Source organism: Pongo abelii, chromosome 9 (assembly GCF_028885655.2).
Source record: "Pongo abelii isolate AG06213 chromosome 9, NHGRI_mPonAbe1-v2.0_pri, whole genome shotgun sequence".
In the NCBI taxonomy this organism is placed as follows: domain Eukaryota; kingdom Metazoa; phylum Chordata; class Mammalia; order Primates; family Hominidae; genus Pongo; species Pongo abelii.
This window is the reverse complement of record NC_071994.2, coordinates 91830816-91848539: the sequence shown is the minus strand read 5'-3', so window position 1 is coordinate 91848539 and position 17724 is coordinate 91830816. Positions and strand designations below refer to the sequence as shown.

The window sequence follows — 17724 nt, the reverse complement described above, 5'->3', positions numbered from 1 at the left end:
TACCCAAAGTAATTTATAGATTCAATGCTATTTCCATCAAGCTACCACTGACTTTCTTAATAACAGAAAGTTTTAATAATTTGCCCATAGCCATACTGTAAGTAAGTGGGAGAACTAGGGTTGGACCCCAGGCAGTCTGTCTCTAAAAACTCTGTTCCTGGTCAGGAGAGGTGGCTCTCACCTGTAATCCCAGCGCTTCGAGAGGTGGAGGCAGGTGGATCACCTGAGGTCAGGAGTTTGAGATCAGCCTGGCCAACCTAGTGAAACCCCGCCTCTACTAAAAATACAAAAAAATTAGTTGGGCATGGCGGCGGGTGCCTGTAATTCCCGCTACTCAGGAGGCTGAGGCAGGAGAATCACTTGAACCCAGGAGGCAGAGGTTGCAGTGAGCCGAGATCACACCAATGCACTCCAGCCTGGGTGACAGAGTGAGTCCCTGTCTCAAAACAGAAACAAAAACAAAAACAAAAACAATTGTGTTCCTATCATTGCACTACCTCTTATGAATGACAGTGACATTAAATATGTTGCCAAAGCATGCTCCTAAGCCACCGAATTACATATAATATTTTGGGGGGATGCTTATTGCTTATTGCATGCTTGCAGAACTGACTGAAAGTTGACAAAACTTTCAAGTATTATGTAGGTTTTGATCCATTTTTTTAGAATAATTATATTCACCTTATCCTACATCTACAATATTGTACAACTCTCTAACATTGACATGACAAAAAGCCTGTTAGTATGCTCAGCCAAACCCTGTAATAAAGGCATTGTGGAAATCCTAGTGTGCAGTGCAGCTTTTATTTTCAAAGCACAGAATGTCTCAGAAAGTCTCATATGCACGCTAATCGGATTACTCACAAAATGAGTGCTATCTATGGACTCTCCATACTAATAGAGATTGAAGCCAAAATAAAAAACAAGACTCAGTCTCTAAGGAGCTTATGGTCTAGTAAGGAATATAAGGGAAGGGGCAGTCATTCTGGAAGTATTCCTAGAAGAGATGACCTGAAGGATGAGGGTAGTCTTATCTTTTCTGGGGATAAAGTCTACTTGGCAACTGTTGTCATGAGAAAAGATTTTAGGACCTGGCATGGTGGCTCTTGCCTGTAATCCCACCACCTTGGGAGGCCAAGGAAGGTTGATACCTTGAGCCGGAGAGTTCTTGACCAGCCTGGGATACATGGTAAAATCCCATCTCTACAAAAAATACAAAAATTAGCCAGGCATGGTGGTGCACACCTGTAATCTCAGCTACTTGGGAGTCTGATGCTGAAGGGTTGCCTGAGCCCAGGAAGCAGAGGTTACATTGAGCTGGGATTGTGCCACTGACTCCAGCCTGGATGACAGAGTGAGACCCTGTATTTAAAAAAAAAAAAAAAAAGTTCTTATCTTTTGCCGGGTTGATGCCCTTCTAACCCATCTAGGCCAGAACGCTTTCTGAAATGCAAATATGCCCGTATCCCTATCCTGCTTAAACTTATTATGGGCTTTTGATAAACTACAGGAATGGAGTTACACTCCTCTAGATGTCTTCTACACCCTATATGATGTATTTGGTTATCAATGTATGGATTGTTCTTCCCACAAATCCCTTGGATTCTAGAAACACTGAGTTATTTGTATTTCTTTAACATGCCACAATCTTCCGTACTTGTTTTTTATCTTGAATAACATGATTACTTTGCCAGTGGGAATACAAATAAATAAAATCACTTTGAAACAGCTCGGCATTGTAAAATTGAAGATGCACACACTTTACAACACAGACATTCAACCTATAGGTAGATACTGTCAGGAAAGAGAATCTTTTGAATATTTGCATTAGGGTACATGTTCACAGAAGCAAAATATAGAAAACATTCCAAATATACACTAGCAGAAAATGAATAAATACATTTTATTATTCACCAGTTATCCAAATTTGGGTTATCCACTCCAAACTCACTCTTGATTGTCTTCATAAATAGATCTGGGCCCATTAAATAGTTCTTCTTTGTCATGTGTTATGATGTTAAACTTTGTGAGTAGAAGGCATTGGAGAGATGTTCCAAGAAGGTGCTTTCCAATCTGCTTTCTGTGTGCACCCTTGGCAAACTCCGGCAATGCAAATGACATCTCCAGCATCTGACACGGAGGGCATACAGAGCTACACCAGTGCCCAGATTCTGTAGTTCAGGCTGCTGCTATGGCACCCACTTCATGAAGTTCATGGTGGCCAGGAGAACCCAGCGGCCAAGAGCTTCTCCTGAAACTGTCCTTGCCAAATTTGTAGTAGAGCCCCTCTGGCTTGACATTTCTTCATAAACAGCTTTACACAGTGGCCCAGAAGACAAGTTTCTGGGGAGTTCTGAAGTGTCGATTTGAAGCAGATTCTTCAAGGGCAACACTACAGCGACTTCTTAACATTGAACGAGACCACAATGTGAGGGGACTCTTCATGGGCTGCTCCAAATTCACCATGGAGACAAGAGCAATTCCTTATATCTGCTCATCACATATTCTTGAGACTTCTCTTTACATATTACTAGACAATATTTCATTGTTCCAATGCTGTAACAATTACTAATTCTTTATATTAACTTTCCCTATTCACATTACTGTATGTTTTCTCTGTCTTGATGGACCCTGAATCTTACCCTCATGTGAATGAATGCTCTATATCAGCAAAATATGGCAAACTACAGCCACAGTGATAATATATTTGAACCCTTAAAAGTCAATGAAAAAAATCGAGTCCCTGAAAATTACACATGGTATGATTGTCTTTATAAAAAGTTCAAAAATACATAATACCAAAACATGTAAAGGATACAGCCATGTGTGATAAAATTATAAATAATGACAGAGGAAAGATAAATAAACATAAAATTCAAGAAAATGCAAAAGCATAACTGTCATTAGTACATGGGGCATCCAAAGATATTAGAAATGTTATTTTCATCATATGGCTATTAGGTTCACAAATGTTCATTTAATTACTATACATATATGTTATACTATAGCCTTTTATATAAATAAAAAATAATTATTTCTTATGCTATAGAGTGATAACATTTACTAAAAGTGTGATTTGATCCATTTCCCAAATAGTGTGCTGAGATAGTGATCCTCTCAGCCCAGGATGGCCAGGCAGGCCGTGAGGCCTCTGGCTTGGGATAGTCTTGTGCATATTCCCCAGTGTGCTCTCTGACATACTGATGTTTTCTTCTGTGTGAAGTGACATTATTAGATTAGACTTGATTCCCTGATAATGCCAGATGAGAGTGTTACTATATTAGGCCATTCTCCTTAGATTTAATACTGAGTTAAATTTTTCCACTTCAGAATAACCTCTTATAATTATGAAATTTAATTTATTTTTAATCCATAGGGAGAAGATAAACAATATAAACACACACATATATAAACACTCACATAACTATATATAATATTCAACTTTATTTCAAATATACCAATTTTAAAATTTATCAATATACCCATTATGATTCTTTATGGGTGTCAAACCACACATATTCAATACAGATTCTCTAAAGAATCCTCTTAGGCTACTTCACTCAAAGTCTCTGCAGCTGCCTGCACTGTGAAGGCTGCAACAGAAATCTGTCTCTTCACTTCTCCCCAGGCCTTGGAAGGGTCCACTTTGCTTTCAATATCAAACAGAGCATCATAAATTCCTGGGAATGACTCCCCTGCATACTTGTTGTGGCTGCTTGGAGCATAGATGACATGCCTGTTGATAAAATCGTTTGCTGTTTATTAGGTGCCCAAATGATATACAAGAGAAACACAAGAGCACTCTGCAATTCCTGGATTGCATATTCCCATAACAATTTGAACAAGCCACTTGTCAAGTGAACTTCCAAGTTCAATCATCTCTGAAGACTATTATACGAAATCTATAGTAATTAATTATATTTTTATTTCAAACAAATAAATTAAAGTGGTTCAGTGCCACAAAACTAACAATGATGATAGTAACCACAGCAATCATTCTTGGTATTTAATGTTTACTTACAATTTTTCTGATGTTTAGAAATAAACTCTACACAGTTGATATTAGTATTTCACAGAAGAGGAAACTGAGGTCTGAGAGATCAAGTAACTGAATGATTTGTCTCAAGGCACATGACAAGTAACTGCTGTTTTTTTAATATATCATGCTACCCCTTACATTATAGCACAATTGTAATCATTACAGTCTTGTTTGTGATCAGCCAACCCTCTATTGTGTTTTTTTTTGTCTTTTTTAAAAAAGTCACACTACCATGTTAGAATACTTAATATAGAGTTTGAAGAATCATCAAAAACAATTTTATAATGTTCCATGTGACCAAGGCAGAAAATGTTTTATAGAATTGGCTAAGACAGTTCATGTAATAGCCCACAGAAGAGAAGGACAAACTCCATAGTAAAGATGTAAATAAGGCCAGAAGCAGTAGCTCATGCCTGTAATCCCATATATTAGGGAGGCCAAGGTGGGAGGATTGCTTGAGGCCAGGAGTTCTAGACGAGCCGGGGCAACATAGGGACACCCTGTCGCTACAAATGGAAGTACAAATATTAGCTGGGCATGGTGGCATGTGACGGTAGTCCTAGCTTCCTGGGAGGCTGCTGCAGGAAGATTGGTTGAGCCCAAAAGTCTGAGGCCGCAGTGAGTTACAGTTGCACAACTGAACTCTAGCCTGGGAGACAGAGTGGGACCCTGTCTCTTAGAAAAAAAAAAGGGGGTGGGGGATGGATAAAAACATGCTGCCATTGGTGTTCTGATCCAGTCAACCTGCTTGGAAGATGCTCTTACTCCCAAGCCCGACCCTTTGATAATCCCTAGAAAGAAAGGGCCATTTCTGGCTGTCCAATGATCTATCTCATTCTGCAATAGTTAGAAGATCAGCCTGGGGACAGTCAATGTTTGGCAGAAAAAAATCCAACTGTCAGGATTTAGGAGGAAATAAAATATCTAAATATCAACATTAGGGAAAAGAATAAATAAATATACATTTATTATATACATTATATAGAGAGAGATGTTTGGGTTGTCTGTATACATAAGTAAATATATATTTAAAATAGAAAAGGAGCTAAAATTATACACACAAGAATATAACAATGATTTTATATTTTTCTGATAAAATTGGGGAGATTTTTATTTTCTGTCATGGCTTTCTGGATATTTTATATTTTCTAAAATAAATTTATATTCTTTTATAATCAGAACAAAGATACTCCAAATAAAGATATGCAAAAATCATATTACATTATATGAAGAAACAATATAACTATCACTTACTACATATATTTTGAAATTTTCTATTTGCTTGCAAGAAATCAACTACAATATTTTTTCCACAGTGAAAAAAATAAAAATAATTAGAAGAAAAAGTGATATTACAGAAAGGAGTCATATTTTCTTTTCTTACCTATAAAAAGGCCTGTCTGGTAACCCTAATGGATCAATAAATGCTCTTTCCAGAAACATGAGTTGATCATTCATCATTCTTAATAATATTGGGCTGAGAAAGAAAATGAATATAATTATAACTTCATGAAAATATGTTTCTACCCAGAAAATAAAAATTTCAGGACAAAACTGAATTTAGTTATCTCTGGAGATTGGTTTCAGGACCACCCTCTACACCAAAATTTGTGCATACTCAAGTCCTGCGAGGAAGACACATGTATATGAAAAGTCAGCCCTCCTCCTCTGTGGAATTTTTTTTTATTATTATACTTTAAGTTTGAGGGTACATGTGCACAACATGCAGGTTTGTTACACATGTATACATGTGCCATGTTGGTGTGCTGCACCCGTTACCTCACTCATAAGTCGGAGCTGAACAATGAGAACACTTGGACACAGGGTAGGGAACATTACACACCAGGGCCTGTCGTGGGGTGGGGTGAGGGGGGAAGAATAGCATTAGGAGATATACCTAATGTAAATGACAAGTCCTCTGTGGAATTAACAGGGTGAAAATGCACAAACTACCAAACAAATTAAATTGATCTCTCGGTATAATGATCCGGATTTAAGTCTAAAAGTTACTTAAAATTATATCATTTCAAGTGATTTTCAGAATGGTTTAAGTACAGCATTCTTGGAGCCTGATATGACTTTCTGGATTAACTTGGTCTGCCTCAATGAGGAAATGTAGCTGTGTATGTGGAATCTGAAGCCACATCTGATCTCCCTTGGGTTAGCTGCCCCCAATATAAATCTTACCACATGCTTAATCCCCCTTTCACATCTTAGTCTTCATATTGTTAAGACAATGAGATAGGCAATTATATAAAATAGAAAATGTTTATGGAACACATGGCTAGTAGTCCAAATGGAATGTAACAGTTTTTTTTTAAGTTTCTATAATTCTCTTACTTTATATTTTTCATTAGTTTCTCATTAGCTACATCTGAGGTTCTCAGATTCGAGCTTGTAGAGTGAGCATCATTCTGTGATAAAAATTCTAATATATCAAAGATAAAAGAAAGATGATTGTTGAGATTTTTTCCACATAATTGAATTTACTCACTTAAAATACTTTTGTTCTAGATTTATGTCCATCTTACTTTTAGATATTTTTAATGAAATCATTTTCTGTATGCAATGCTAATATTTTCAAATGTAAGCTTGAAAATAAAAGATTTAATTTGGCAAAATAAAAAGTTTTCCATATTTAAAAATAACAAGAATAGTCGGCCCTCCATATATGTGGGTTTTAGTCCTTCAATACTGTGTTTTATTTTGTTATCTTAAAAGATGGAGTCTTTCTCTGTTGCCCAGGCTGGAGTGCAGTGGCTTAATCATAGCTCAGTATAGCCTCAAACTCCTGAGCTCAAGCAATTCTTCTGCCTCAGCTTCCTGAGTACCTGGGATTACAGTGAATAATACTGAATTTTCCATCTGCATTTGCTTGCTAATGTGAAATCTATGGATAGAGAGGGCTCACTGTATTAACTGAAAAAAATTCATATATAAGTGGACCTGTGCAGTTCAAATCACTGTTGTTCAAATGTGAATCGTAAATTTTAACATTCTGTAATACGCAAATTAAGAACAATAACATACATAGCTATGACATTTTTAAAATCCTATAAAATACTATACTGCTCAGGCTTATAAAAGGACAGAAACAGTTTTATGTGCAAATGGAAAAAATAATAGTGATTTTTATTTACATTGGCATAATAATTAACTGATCAACCCAGGTATACAAATATAGGTAAGATTTTTTTCACCTTAGGTATCCTAGTAATCTACTCACTGAAGTAATATCAATATTAAAATAAGATAAAATAAGATGACTTGCTAATGTTTAGTAAGATGCCTGGCAAATTATAGATATTTACCAAGTGATAGCTAACAATATTCCTTTTATTTTTAAAGCTAAACCTATTATGAACACAAGAGATGGTGATTACTTCAGTCTTTCAACAATATTTGGATACCTCCTATTTATCAAACATGCCTTGCTTTCACAGAACTTACATTCTAAAACGAGTGTTGGGGTTGTTATTATAATAAGAATGATTCAATATAATTGAAAGTTTATCAGCAAGCTCTGAATACTTCAACAATGAGTTTCTGATTATATACCAATTATTTCACAATTTAATTAACTCAGAAAAATCATTACAATAAGAAAGCATGAATCATCTTATTCATTAATTTACTTCTTGCTTTTCATAATTTAGTTTTACTAACAGTTAGCATTTAGTGATCATTTCCTATGTGCCAATTACTGTTCTGAAGGTTTATACAAAATGTGATTTTTAATTTTCAGAGCAATTCTGCAATTGGGTAGGGTAACAGCCCCATTTTGTAGATAAGATAACAAAGGATCATTAGTTAAATAACTTGCCCAAATTCACACTAGAAAGTTTTAGAGTGAAATAGGAGATCGATATTGTTCTTTCAACTGCATCTTGCCGACAAAAGGAAAATAGGAACAACTTAAACTCCCATAATTTGGACTTGACCTATTTTTAACGTTTATGTATTTGGCACCATGAATTCAGATTCTGTGATAGTATGAAGGTAAATGAAACACAGAATACCTGTTAGCAACTCCGATAAACAGTTGAGACAATCGAATGAAGGATAATTTCAATAAGATGCTATGGGTTTCGGAATGAAATCCACAAAGCCTTGCCACAAGTACAAAAACTCATGTAGCTACACACACGTAAATGCGCGCGCACACTCGCACACACACACACGAACTTCTCTTTCTCTGTATCCTGTGTTAACGTCTTATATTCTTTGATGGGGCAAGAAGTGATACAAGAAAAGCAGGATAAAGTCATGTCTCTTCCTTAGATTTCAAAGTTTTGGTTGAGAAATTCAACATTCAGTTTAATTTACTTAGTCAGAATTTGCTATTATTATGTGCAAAGCACTGCTCAGGTGTTTCAGAATTTGTAAATATCATATAGGGAAGAGAGTGGGTCTTTACTATCACGTAGAGAAAATAAAACAAATATAGAAATACTAAAGGAAGGGGAAGCTGAGTATGCTAAACAATAAGTGTCCTAAACAAACCACAATTCAAACCATGAGGCATTTTGTCAGAGGGAGAAAACATTTTTTCTTTTAAATACAAAAAGAAAACCAGTTTTATAGAATGCATGGTGTTTGGGATCTCCTTAAAATGTATTGCTCATTATCGACTTTTTTACCCACATTTAAAATTATAAAGAATTGAAAAGAATAGGAAAACAATGCTTCCAATATTCCCTGAGGATAGCACAATTATTTTGATAATTCATTAATTCCCTTTAAGTTTTTCCTGTATTTGTTAAATAAAAATTAATCAAATTATATTTACAATTTTACAACCTTTTTGTTTACTTCATATTTTATTCTAAGTATCTTGTATTATGTTGTATTTCTAATAATGCATTGTAAGGATTATAAAATGTTCAAATTGGTGAATATCAAATTTTTTAGTAATTTCTCTTCTCTTAGGCATTAGGTTATTTTGAATTACTTGCTATTATAATTGTATACTTCAAATCTTTCTCCAGGCAGCCTTTCTTTTCCAAAATTGGGACTTTTTCCTAAGAAATAATCCAAGAAATGGAAATACTATGTCAAAGCACAGGACTCTGTGACAGCTCTTGAACACATTAGCAATATGTATCTATCTTTTTCAAAAAGGCTAAAATAATTCATAATGCTATTATGTATTATGTACCAGCTACAGCAATGGGCACAACCAAGGTTTAAATTGTTATTAATGTGTTATAAAAATAACATCACATTACTTTCATTTGTATTTCTGAATTATGCATTAGTGAACTGCAATATTTTGCTATGTTTCTTTACAGGTGTATCTTTGACAACATTTTTATAATTATTTGTCTTGTTTCTTACCGATATTTTCAGTTGGTTCTTTTGGACTGTTGAAATTAATTTTCAAAATATATTTTTATAATGTAAACATTACTCTCCATTTTTGCTAGAAAATAAGTTTTCAACTTTCTTAATTTTTCTTGTGAATATTAATTTTCATATTCTGAACCATTTTAAATGGTCTCAAATCTGATTGCATCATTTCCCCATTGCTTCTAAACTTGGCATCTTTCAAGAAATTTCCATTTTTACTAAATAATTCTTTACACCTGTTGTTTACGTTAGCATACAATGTGAAGTGCGATTTTGAATTTACTTTTATAGCAGGTACTAACATAGTTTATAAATATTATGGTTGAGTAATCTTTCCCCATTAATTTTTGCTGTATCGTTTATTACTAATAGTTCCTTGTACATCACCGAGCCTATTTCTACATCATCTACTCTAATCTTTTTATGTGTCCTTACATCAGCTCCTGGGGATTTGATATTTATATCATGATACTATATTTAATACACAGATCTGTGCCCTCAAAATTATACTTTAAAAAAATTACCTTAGTATTCTCACCCAGTATTTTTCCTTCCATCTTAAAATTTTGTCCAAATTGTGTTGTACTTGTGTAATCTTACACAGAATTAATCCTAAATGTTTAACATTTCCAAAAGTAATGGCTTCACAATATTTGCTATTCTGGATAAACAGAATTTTGCCAGATGGAAGTGGAAATAAGGAGCTCTATGTGGAGGTAATGACAAAAACAAAAGAGGCAGAAAGAAATCATGCTTTGAAAAATAAATAGTCTGGCTGAGTTATGATGTACAGATACTAAAAAAGCAAGAAATAAAACTGGAAACAGCTGGGGTCACACAGTAGAGGACTTTCAATGTTAAGCAGAGTATTTTGTAACCGATCAAATGGCAGGAGGGAGGGACTGACATTTCTGAGCAGCACAATTGCCACTCAGAATGTCGAAAGTATGTCTTTTGAGATAGGGCAGCCCTACATAGGATGTGCTAGAGTGGAAAGACAGAAAACAGCAGGAAATGACACTTGTATACCTATGTAACAAACCTGCACATTCTGACCATGTATCCAGGAACTTAAAGTAAAACAAATTAAAAAAAAAGAAAACAGCAAGAAATTTCCAAAGCTAGTTCAGCAACAGTGATGTTAGTTTACTTTTAAATATATATATATATATATACACACACACATATACACATATGCACATATATGTAGAACATACTTGCTTTTGTCAAAGTCCTGGAGTCTCTCACTGAACTTGGAAGCAATTTCTGTAAAATTTTTTACTGCAGAAAAAAGTGAATCTGAAATAGAAATTGGGATCATCAAATGCTTAAAGAACATAATATCTAATGGCACTGTTTTATAGTTCAAGAAAAGGAACAATATAGAAGCCATCATCTTTTGTGTTTTACAAGGCATTTATATTTTTATATGATAAGATGTGAGCATCCATAAAATGGAAAATACATCTATAGACATAAACAGAATATTGGATCACTTGAAATAGCAATAAATAATAAATGACCTAAGATAGCCCATTATATTTAGGAGATCAACAGAACCATACAGATGAGGAATTTGAAAAAGGAAGGGTAACATACCAAATGATACACTGTATGTCTTCATTTCCTGTGGATGTTTCATAGAAATATTGTAGATTTTGTCAGCATACTTTCTTAAAACTACAGCATAATCTCGACAATCAAAAGGGAGCACTATGGAATTGGCTAGCTCAAACACCATCCCTCCTCGAACCTGGGCCACAGTGCGGTGATATTTAAACACTGGATCATAAAACTTTTCCACCAACTCATATGTCTCATAGACACTGTGATACAGTGGATAGCTGCTGAATTTGTTTGTTTCCTACAGAAAAAATAACAAAACATATCTCTTATAGGATAGCTTACAAAAAAAATGATTAGCACCATATTTACTATTAGTATTAGTAAGATTGGTCAGTGATGGATCAAGGCAAGTACTTAAGCATCTCAATAAGCTACATCCTAAACGGCTAATATTATGATACGTAAACACACTCCAGGCTTGTACCAATTAAAATATGTGTATATGATATAACAAATATTATTTAAAAATTATTTGAAAGGGACCAAACTGGCTTGCCTCTAAGAATGCAGAAGATTGCATTCTTAGATTCATGTTTTAAGAATCTAAAAAAAAAAGACAAGACAATCTTGCATTTAGGTAAAAATAGGAAGATGAATTGTTAAAGGCAAGTAAATAAGTATTACACAACATTATATAGGAGAAGACACTAAATTTTGTTTAATCACTAAAATTCCATGGATAGATGATTGTCTGACAAGCAGTGTGCTGAAGGCTGGAGAGTTTGAGTGGTGAGGGGTGCAGTAGTGGATCCAAAATCTCATGAAGGAGAGAGAAGGGAGGCCCAGACAGGTGTCAGGAAAACCAAAAGTATAGGTAGAAGGAAGGACTTTTCAAATTGTGAATTGCTGGTTTATCACTTTTGATCATCTTAAGATGCATATTTTTTATTATTAATATAAAAGGACATTTTATGTACTGATGTGTTGAAGAGACTGGGATTCTGGAATTACCCTGCCAGGTTTGAATCTAGGCTTCAGGACTTACTACCAAAAACTTTAGATGGTCATTTGACTTTTCTTTGTTGTAATTTTTTCTTAGTAAAATGTAGAAAATATTAATATTTATCCTCACTATCACCTCCTATATAACTCTGCCTAACTTCCTACCTCACAGACAGGAGATTGAAGATTTTCCGTCTGGGAAGAATAGCCCATGAGGAAAGGCTTACAGAAACTTAATGTCAACTCTAAATTGCCAAATGTCTTTTCTGTATTTGGAGTTGAGCTCGATCTCTTATTATTGTAATATTCTTATTGGAATAGTTTTGAATGAACTCTTCCTTACCATTTTTATAACTGTGAGAATGATTTTTCTTTATAACATAAAATTTAAAATTGAAGAAGTATCAGGATTAAAATATTACTTATAAATATAGACATATCATAAAAGTTGACAAAGGTTTCTCATCTGATGAACAGAAATCAGAGGTGGTATGAATATGAAATGGAAATAAGAAACAACTGTTTTTAATTATAAACCAGTGTTCTTATAAAACTACTTGACATTATATAAACTATGTACCCAATTTACTTTGAAGAAAATGAAAACCATATATATATATACACATATATATACATATATATACATATATACACATATATACATATATACATATATACGTATATATACACATATATACGTATATATATATATAAAATCAACAACAAAAGAAAAGGAATCATGACTTTTACACGTACACAGCGTATTATACTGATATGATTTGACTCTGTGTCCCCACCCAAATCTCACCTTGAATTATGATAATCCCCTCATGTCATGGGAGAGACCTGGTGGGAGGTAAATTGAATCATGGGGGACAAGTTTTCCTGCACTGCTCTTGTGAAAGTGAATGAGTCTCATGTGAGCTGACGGTTTTATAAAGGGAAGTTCCCCTGCATATGCTCTCTTGCCTGCTGCCATGTAAGATGTAACTTTGCTCCTCATTCACCTTCAGCCATGATTGTGAGGCCTCCCCAGCCATATGAAACTGTGAGTCAATTAAACATATTTCCCTTGTAAATGACCCAGTCTTGGGTATGTCTTTATTAGCAGCAGGAAAACAGACTAATATATATATACCATTTTTCATTTGTTTAATGACTTGTTATTTGTTTAATAATTGGAGATACAGTAAGAGATGGAAATCCAAATACACTGATTAATTTTGAATGATAATGGGGAGATACTGATTAATTTTGAATAAGGAGGTTGAAATCAAAGACAATTCCTACATTTCCAAATTAAATGACTGAGTGAATGCAGTGCCACCAAATGAAACAGAAAATATGTTTAAGGGAGTACACGGAAGTTCACATTTGCAGACATGAGTATTGATACCAACTGACACTTGAATTTAGGGTTGGAATACCAGATACAGGAGTTATCCTATGTAATAGTGATACCGTCAACCACTGAGACTTCTCCCTCTGCTTTCAAATTTTTCTATTCCTCTAATGCTTGAGTCACTTTTTGGAGACAGAATTATCTGTTTAGTTAAAACATATTCATAAATAATCTTGAATAATTTGAGATTCACTTACCCAATTTTTAGTATACCGTGCTCTGCCTGAAGCAATTCCAAGTCGTTGGAAGAACACCTCAAAATCATTTCCAGATCCCAATTTGCTTATCCTTTTAGAGATAAAACAGCAGAATTATTTTAAAGTAATTTGTTCATTAAATACAGATTACATGTCCATTAAACGAAACCCCATTCTTACTATTATAAATGTAATTTTAAACATACAGCTTTAGACATGCAGCAAAAGCATGAAAAGAATATTAATTTTGATCACAAAATATCTCCTTCTATGAGACTATTTCGTGTAGGAATGACTATTTTATGTCACATTTCGTTAAAGGTTTCTGAAGCTGGAAAACATTTTCCTTAAGATTATTTCATTCCATTTATCATCTTTATTTGTTGTACATAATAGAGCGAAAAGCAAATATTTTTCAGATAATTTGGACAGAAATTTTGCCCTTAATAATATAAATAATTTGTGCTGTTGACATCGATAAACTCAGAGTACTGAGATATTTATTCTTCTTCCCTTGCTTGTGAAGATACAACCAATGTTGAAATGATGCTTGCATTTTTATTGCAATAAGCAAAATATTCGTTAACTATATGATATTCAGAAAAAGGATAATTACAAGGTGATGAGGTGACAGAAAAATAAGGAGAATTACTCTTCACCGTTATCTCTATCTCTGGTTGAGTATCCCTAATCCAAAAATCCAAAATCTATATCAAAACATTTCATGCACCCCCAAAATAAACACACCTACTATGTACTCACAAAAATTAAAGATTAGAAAATTTTTTAAAATGCTGCAAAATCCAAAAATTTTTAAGCACCTACATGACACTGAAAGGAAATGCTAACTGAAGCATTTCAAGATTATTAATTTTCAGATTAGGGATGTTCAACCAGTAAGTATAATGCAAATGTTCCAAAATCTTAAAAAAATCCAAAGTCCAAAACACTTCTCATCCCATGCATTTCATATAAGAAATGACCAATCTACATAATCTGTTGAAATGTTACATATGTATATATTACATATTCTAAAGAGAAATCACATTTTGATGTCCTGCAGATTTAACTACAAAACACACAGTAATATTTCATTCGTGAACCAAATGAATGCTTTTCCTTTATCAGATTTTTGACCATTTTGAAACTTAATTTTTCACTTAATGATTGAAAGAAAATATGCTTTTATTTTCAAAACAATCCCACACTGAATTCAGTGGAAACTTCATTCATTTGTTTACCTGGGCATGCCACTGAACTCTGGGGAAGGAGTTTTTTTAGTCCAACTTTCATAAAGAGATTTTCCTTCAAAGTCTTCATCAGGGCTTTTCAGCTACACAAATTAAAAGAAAAAAAGAGAATACTTATAAATCAGATACATTAAAAACTAGATGTCCATTAACCAGAAGTGAATAACTAAGCCACAATTCAGCAAAAACAAGGGATGCTATCCATACATTAGCAGTCATCAAGAATTATAAGTTTCTGACAAGTGGGAAAATACTCATGTTATTATATATAGGTGAACTATATTATAAAAATAAATGTATGAAGTGCATATCATAAACAGGCTACACCAAATTCATACCAAGCCATTGTCTTTAAATGAATGGCATAGCGTATGATCTTTTTGTCTATTTTTCTGAATTAAAAGATACTACAATCAAAACTATTTCTTCCCTCACAACAAAGAAAATAAAAAGAAGCAAGCTGGTTAAGGGAAAGTATTCAATCTAATATTGTTTCTTGCCACAGTAGGGTTGCCAAAGTCATTCAATAATATATAATAAACTGCAATGTCTGTTCTTGTACCAGTACCATGCTGTTATGGTTACTGTAGCCTCATAGTATAGTTTGATGTCTCCAGCTTTGTTCTTTTTGCTTAGGATTGCCTTGGTTATATGGGCTCTTTTATGGATCCATATGAATTTTAAAACAGATTTTTCAAATTCTATGAAGAATGCCAATGATAGTTTAATAGGAATAGAACTGTATCTATAAATTACTTTGGGCAATATGACCATTTTAATGATATTGATTCTTCCTATCCATGAGCTTGGAATGTTTTTCCATTTGAATATGTCATCTCTGATTTCTTAGAGCAGTGGTTTGTAGTTCTCTTTGTAGAGATCTTTCACCTCTTGAGTTAGCTATATTCATAGGTATTTTATTCATTTTGTGGTAATTGTGAATGAGTGTCAATTTGTGACTTGGCTCTTGGCTTGTCTGTTGTTGGTGTATAGGAATGCTAGCAATTTTTGCACATTGATTTTGTATCCTGAGACTGCTAAAGTTGCTTATAAGCTTACAGAGCTTTTGGGCTTTGACGATGGAATTTCCTAGATATACAGTCATGTCATCTGCAAGCAGGGATAGTTTGACCTTCTCTCTTTTTATTCGAATGAGCTTTATTTTTTTGTTTTGCCTGATTACCCTGGCCAGCACTTCTAATACTATGTTGAATAGGAGTGATGAGAGAAGAATCCTTATTTTGTGTCGGTTTTGAAAAGGACTGCTTCCAGCTTTGGCCCATTCAGTATGATGCTGGCTGTGGGTTTGTCATATATGGCTCTTACTATTTTGAGGTATGTTCCTTCAATAACTAGTTTATTGATAGTTTTTAAAATGAAGACATATTCAATTTTATTGAAAGCTTTTTTCTGCATTTATTGAGATAAACATGTGGGTTTTGTTTCTAGTTCTGCCTATGTGATTAATCACATTTATTGATTTGCATATGTTGAATCAATCTTGCATCCCTGGGATGAAGCCTACTTGATTGTGGTGGATAAGCTTTCTAATATGCTGCTGGATTCTGTTTGCCAGTATTTTATTGAGGATTTTTGCATCATTGTTCATCAAAGATATGGGCCTGAATTTTTGTTGTTGTTGTTCTATCTCTGCCAAGTTTTGGTATTGGGATGATGCTGGCCTCATAGAATTTAGTTAGGAAGGAGTCTCTCCTCCTAATTATTTGGAAATAGTTTCAATAGAAATAGTACCAGCCCTTCTTTGTACCTCTGGTAGAATTAAGCTGTGAATCCATTTGGTCCTTGGCTTTTTTTGGTTGGCAAGCTATTTAGTACTGCCTCGGTTTCAGAACTCATGATTGGCCTGTTCGGGGATTCAATTTCTTTCTGGTTCAGCATTTGGAAGATGTATGTTTCCAGGAATTTATCCTTTTTATTCTTTTTCTTTTTCTTTTTCTTTTTCTGTGTTTTGTTTTGTTTTGTTTTGATGAAGTCTTGCACTGTCACCTGGGCTAGAGTGCGAAGGTGCAATCTCTGCTCACTGCAACCTCCTTCACGCAATTCTCCTGCTTTAGCCTCCCGAGTAGCTAGGATTACAGGCACCTGCCACCACACCCAGCTAATTTCCATTTCTTCTAGATTCTTTAGTTTACGTGCATAGAGGTGTTTATAATATTCTCTGATGTTTGTATTTCTGTGGGGTCAGTGGGAATATTCCCCCTTATCATTTCTGATTGTGTTTATTTGAATCTTATCTCTTTTCTTCTTTATTAGTCTAGCTAGCACTCTATTTTATTAATTTTTTTCAAAAAATCAGCTCCTGGATTCATTAATATTTTGAAGGGTTTTTCATGTCTCTATCACCTTCAGTTCAGCTGTGGTCTTGGTTATTTCATGTCTTCTGCTAGCTTTGGGGTTTGTTTGCTTTTGTTCTCTAGTATATTTAGTTTTGATACTAGGTTGTTAACTTGAGATCTTTCTTTTTTTTTTTTTTTTTTTTTTTTTTTGAGACAGAGTCTCTCTCTGTTGTCTGGGCTGGAGTGCAGTGACGTGATCTCAGCTCACTGCAATCTCCACCTCCCGGGTTCAAGCGATTCTCCTTCCTCAGCCTCCCGAGTAGCTGGTACTATAGGCACCCGCCACCACGTCTGGCTAATTTTTTGTATTTTTAGTAGAGATGCGGTTTCACTGTGTTCACCAGGATTGTCTCGATCTCCTGACCTTGTGATCTGCCCTCCTCGGCCTCCCAAAGTGCTGGGATTACAGGCATGAGCCACCACACCTGGCCAGATATTTCTAACTTTTAATGTGGGCATTTAGTGCTATAAATTTCCCTTTTAATTCTGCCTTAGCTGTGTCCCAGAGATTCTGGTATGTCATATCTTTGTTCTCATTAGTTTCAAAGAACTTCTTGATTCC

At 34.4% G+C, this 17724-nt stretch overlaps 1 protein-coding gene across 6 annotated transcripts in view; it reads right to left on the bottom strand.

The window, feature by feature from the left end:
• Nucleotides 1-1406: 1406 nt before the first annotated feature.
• FOLH1 (folate hydrolase 1) overlaps nt 1407-17724 on the bottom strand; it is a 65338-nt gene continuing 49020 nt past the window's right edge. For 5 of the 6 annotated variants that reach the window (XM_024255682.2, XM_054524891.1, XM_054524888.2 and 2 more), the window contains 6 exons: nt 14797-14888; nt 13556-13646; nt 10988-11252; nt 10606-10687; nt 5424-5516; nt 3353-3736 (listed from right to left, as the gene is read on the bottom strand). In XM_024255682.2, coding sequence (XP_024111450.2) covers nt 3547-3736; nt 5424-5516; nt 10606-10687; nt 10988-11252; nt 13556-13646; nt 14797-14888 — 813 coding nt within the window. In that variant the 3' untranslated portion in view covers nt 3353-3546. Of the gene's footprint in view, nt 3737-5423; nt 5517-10605; nt 10688-10987; nt 11253-13555; nt 13647-14796; nt 14889-17724 lie in introns of all 6 variants that reach the window. The other variant, XM_002822339.5, reaches the window with a different exon arrangement.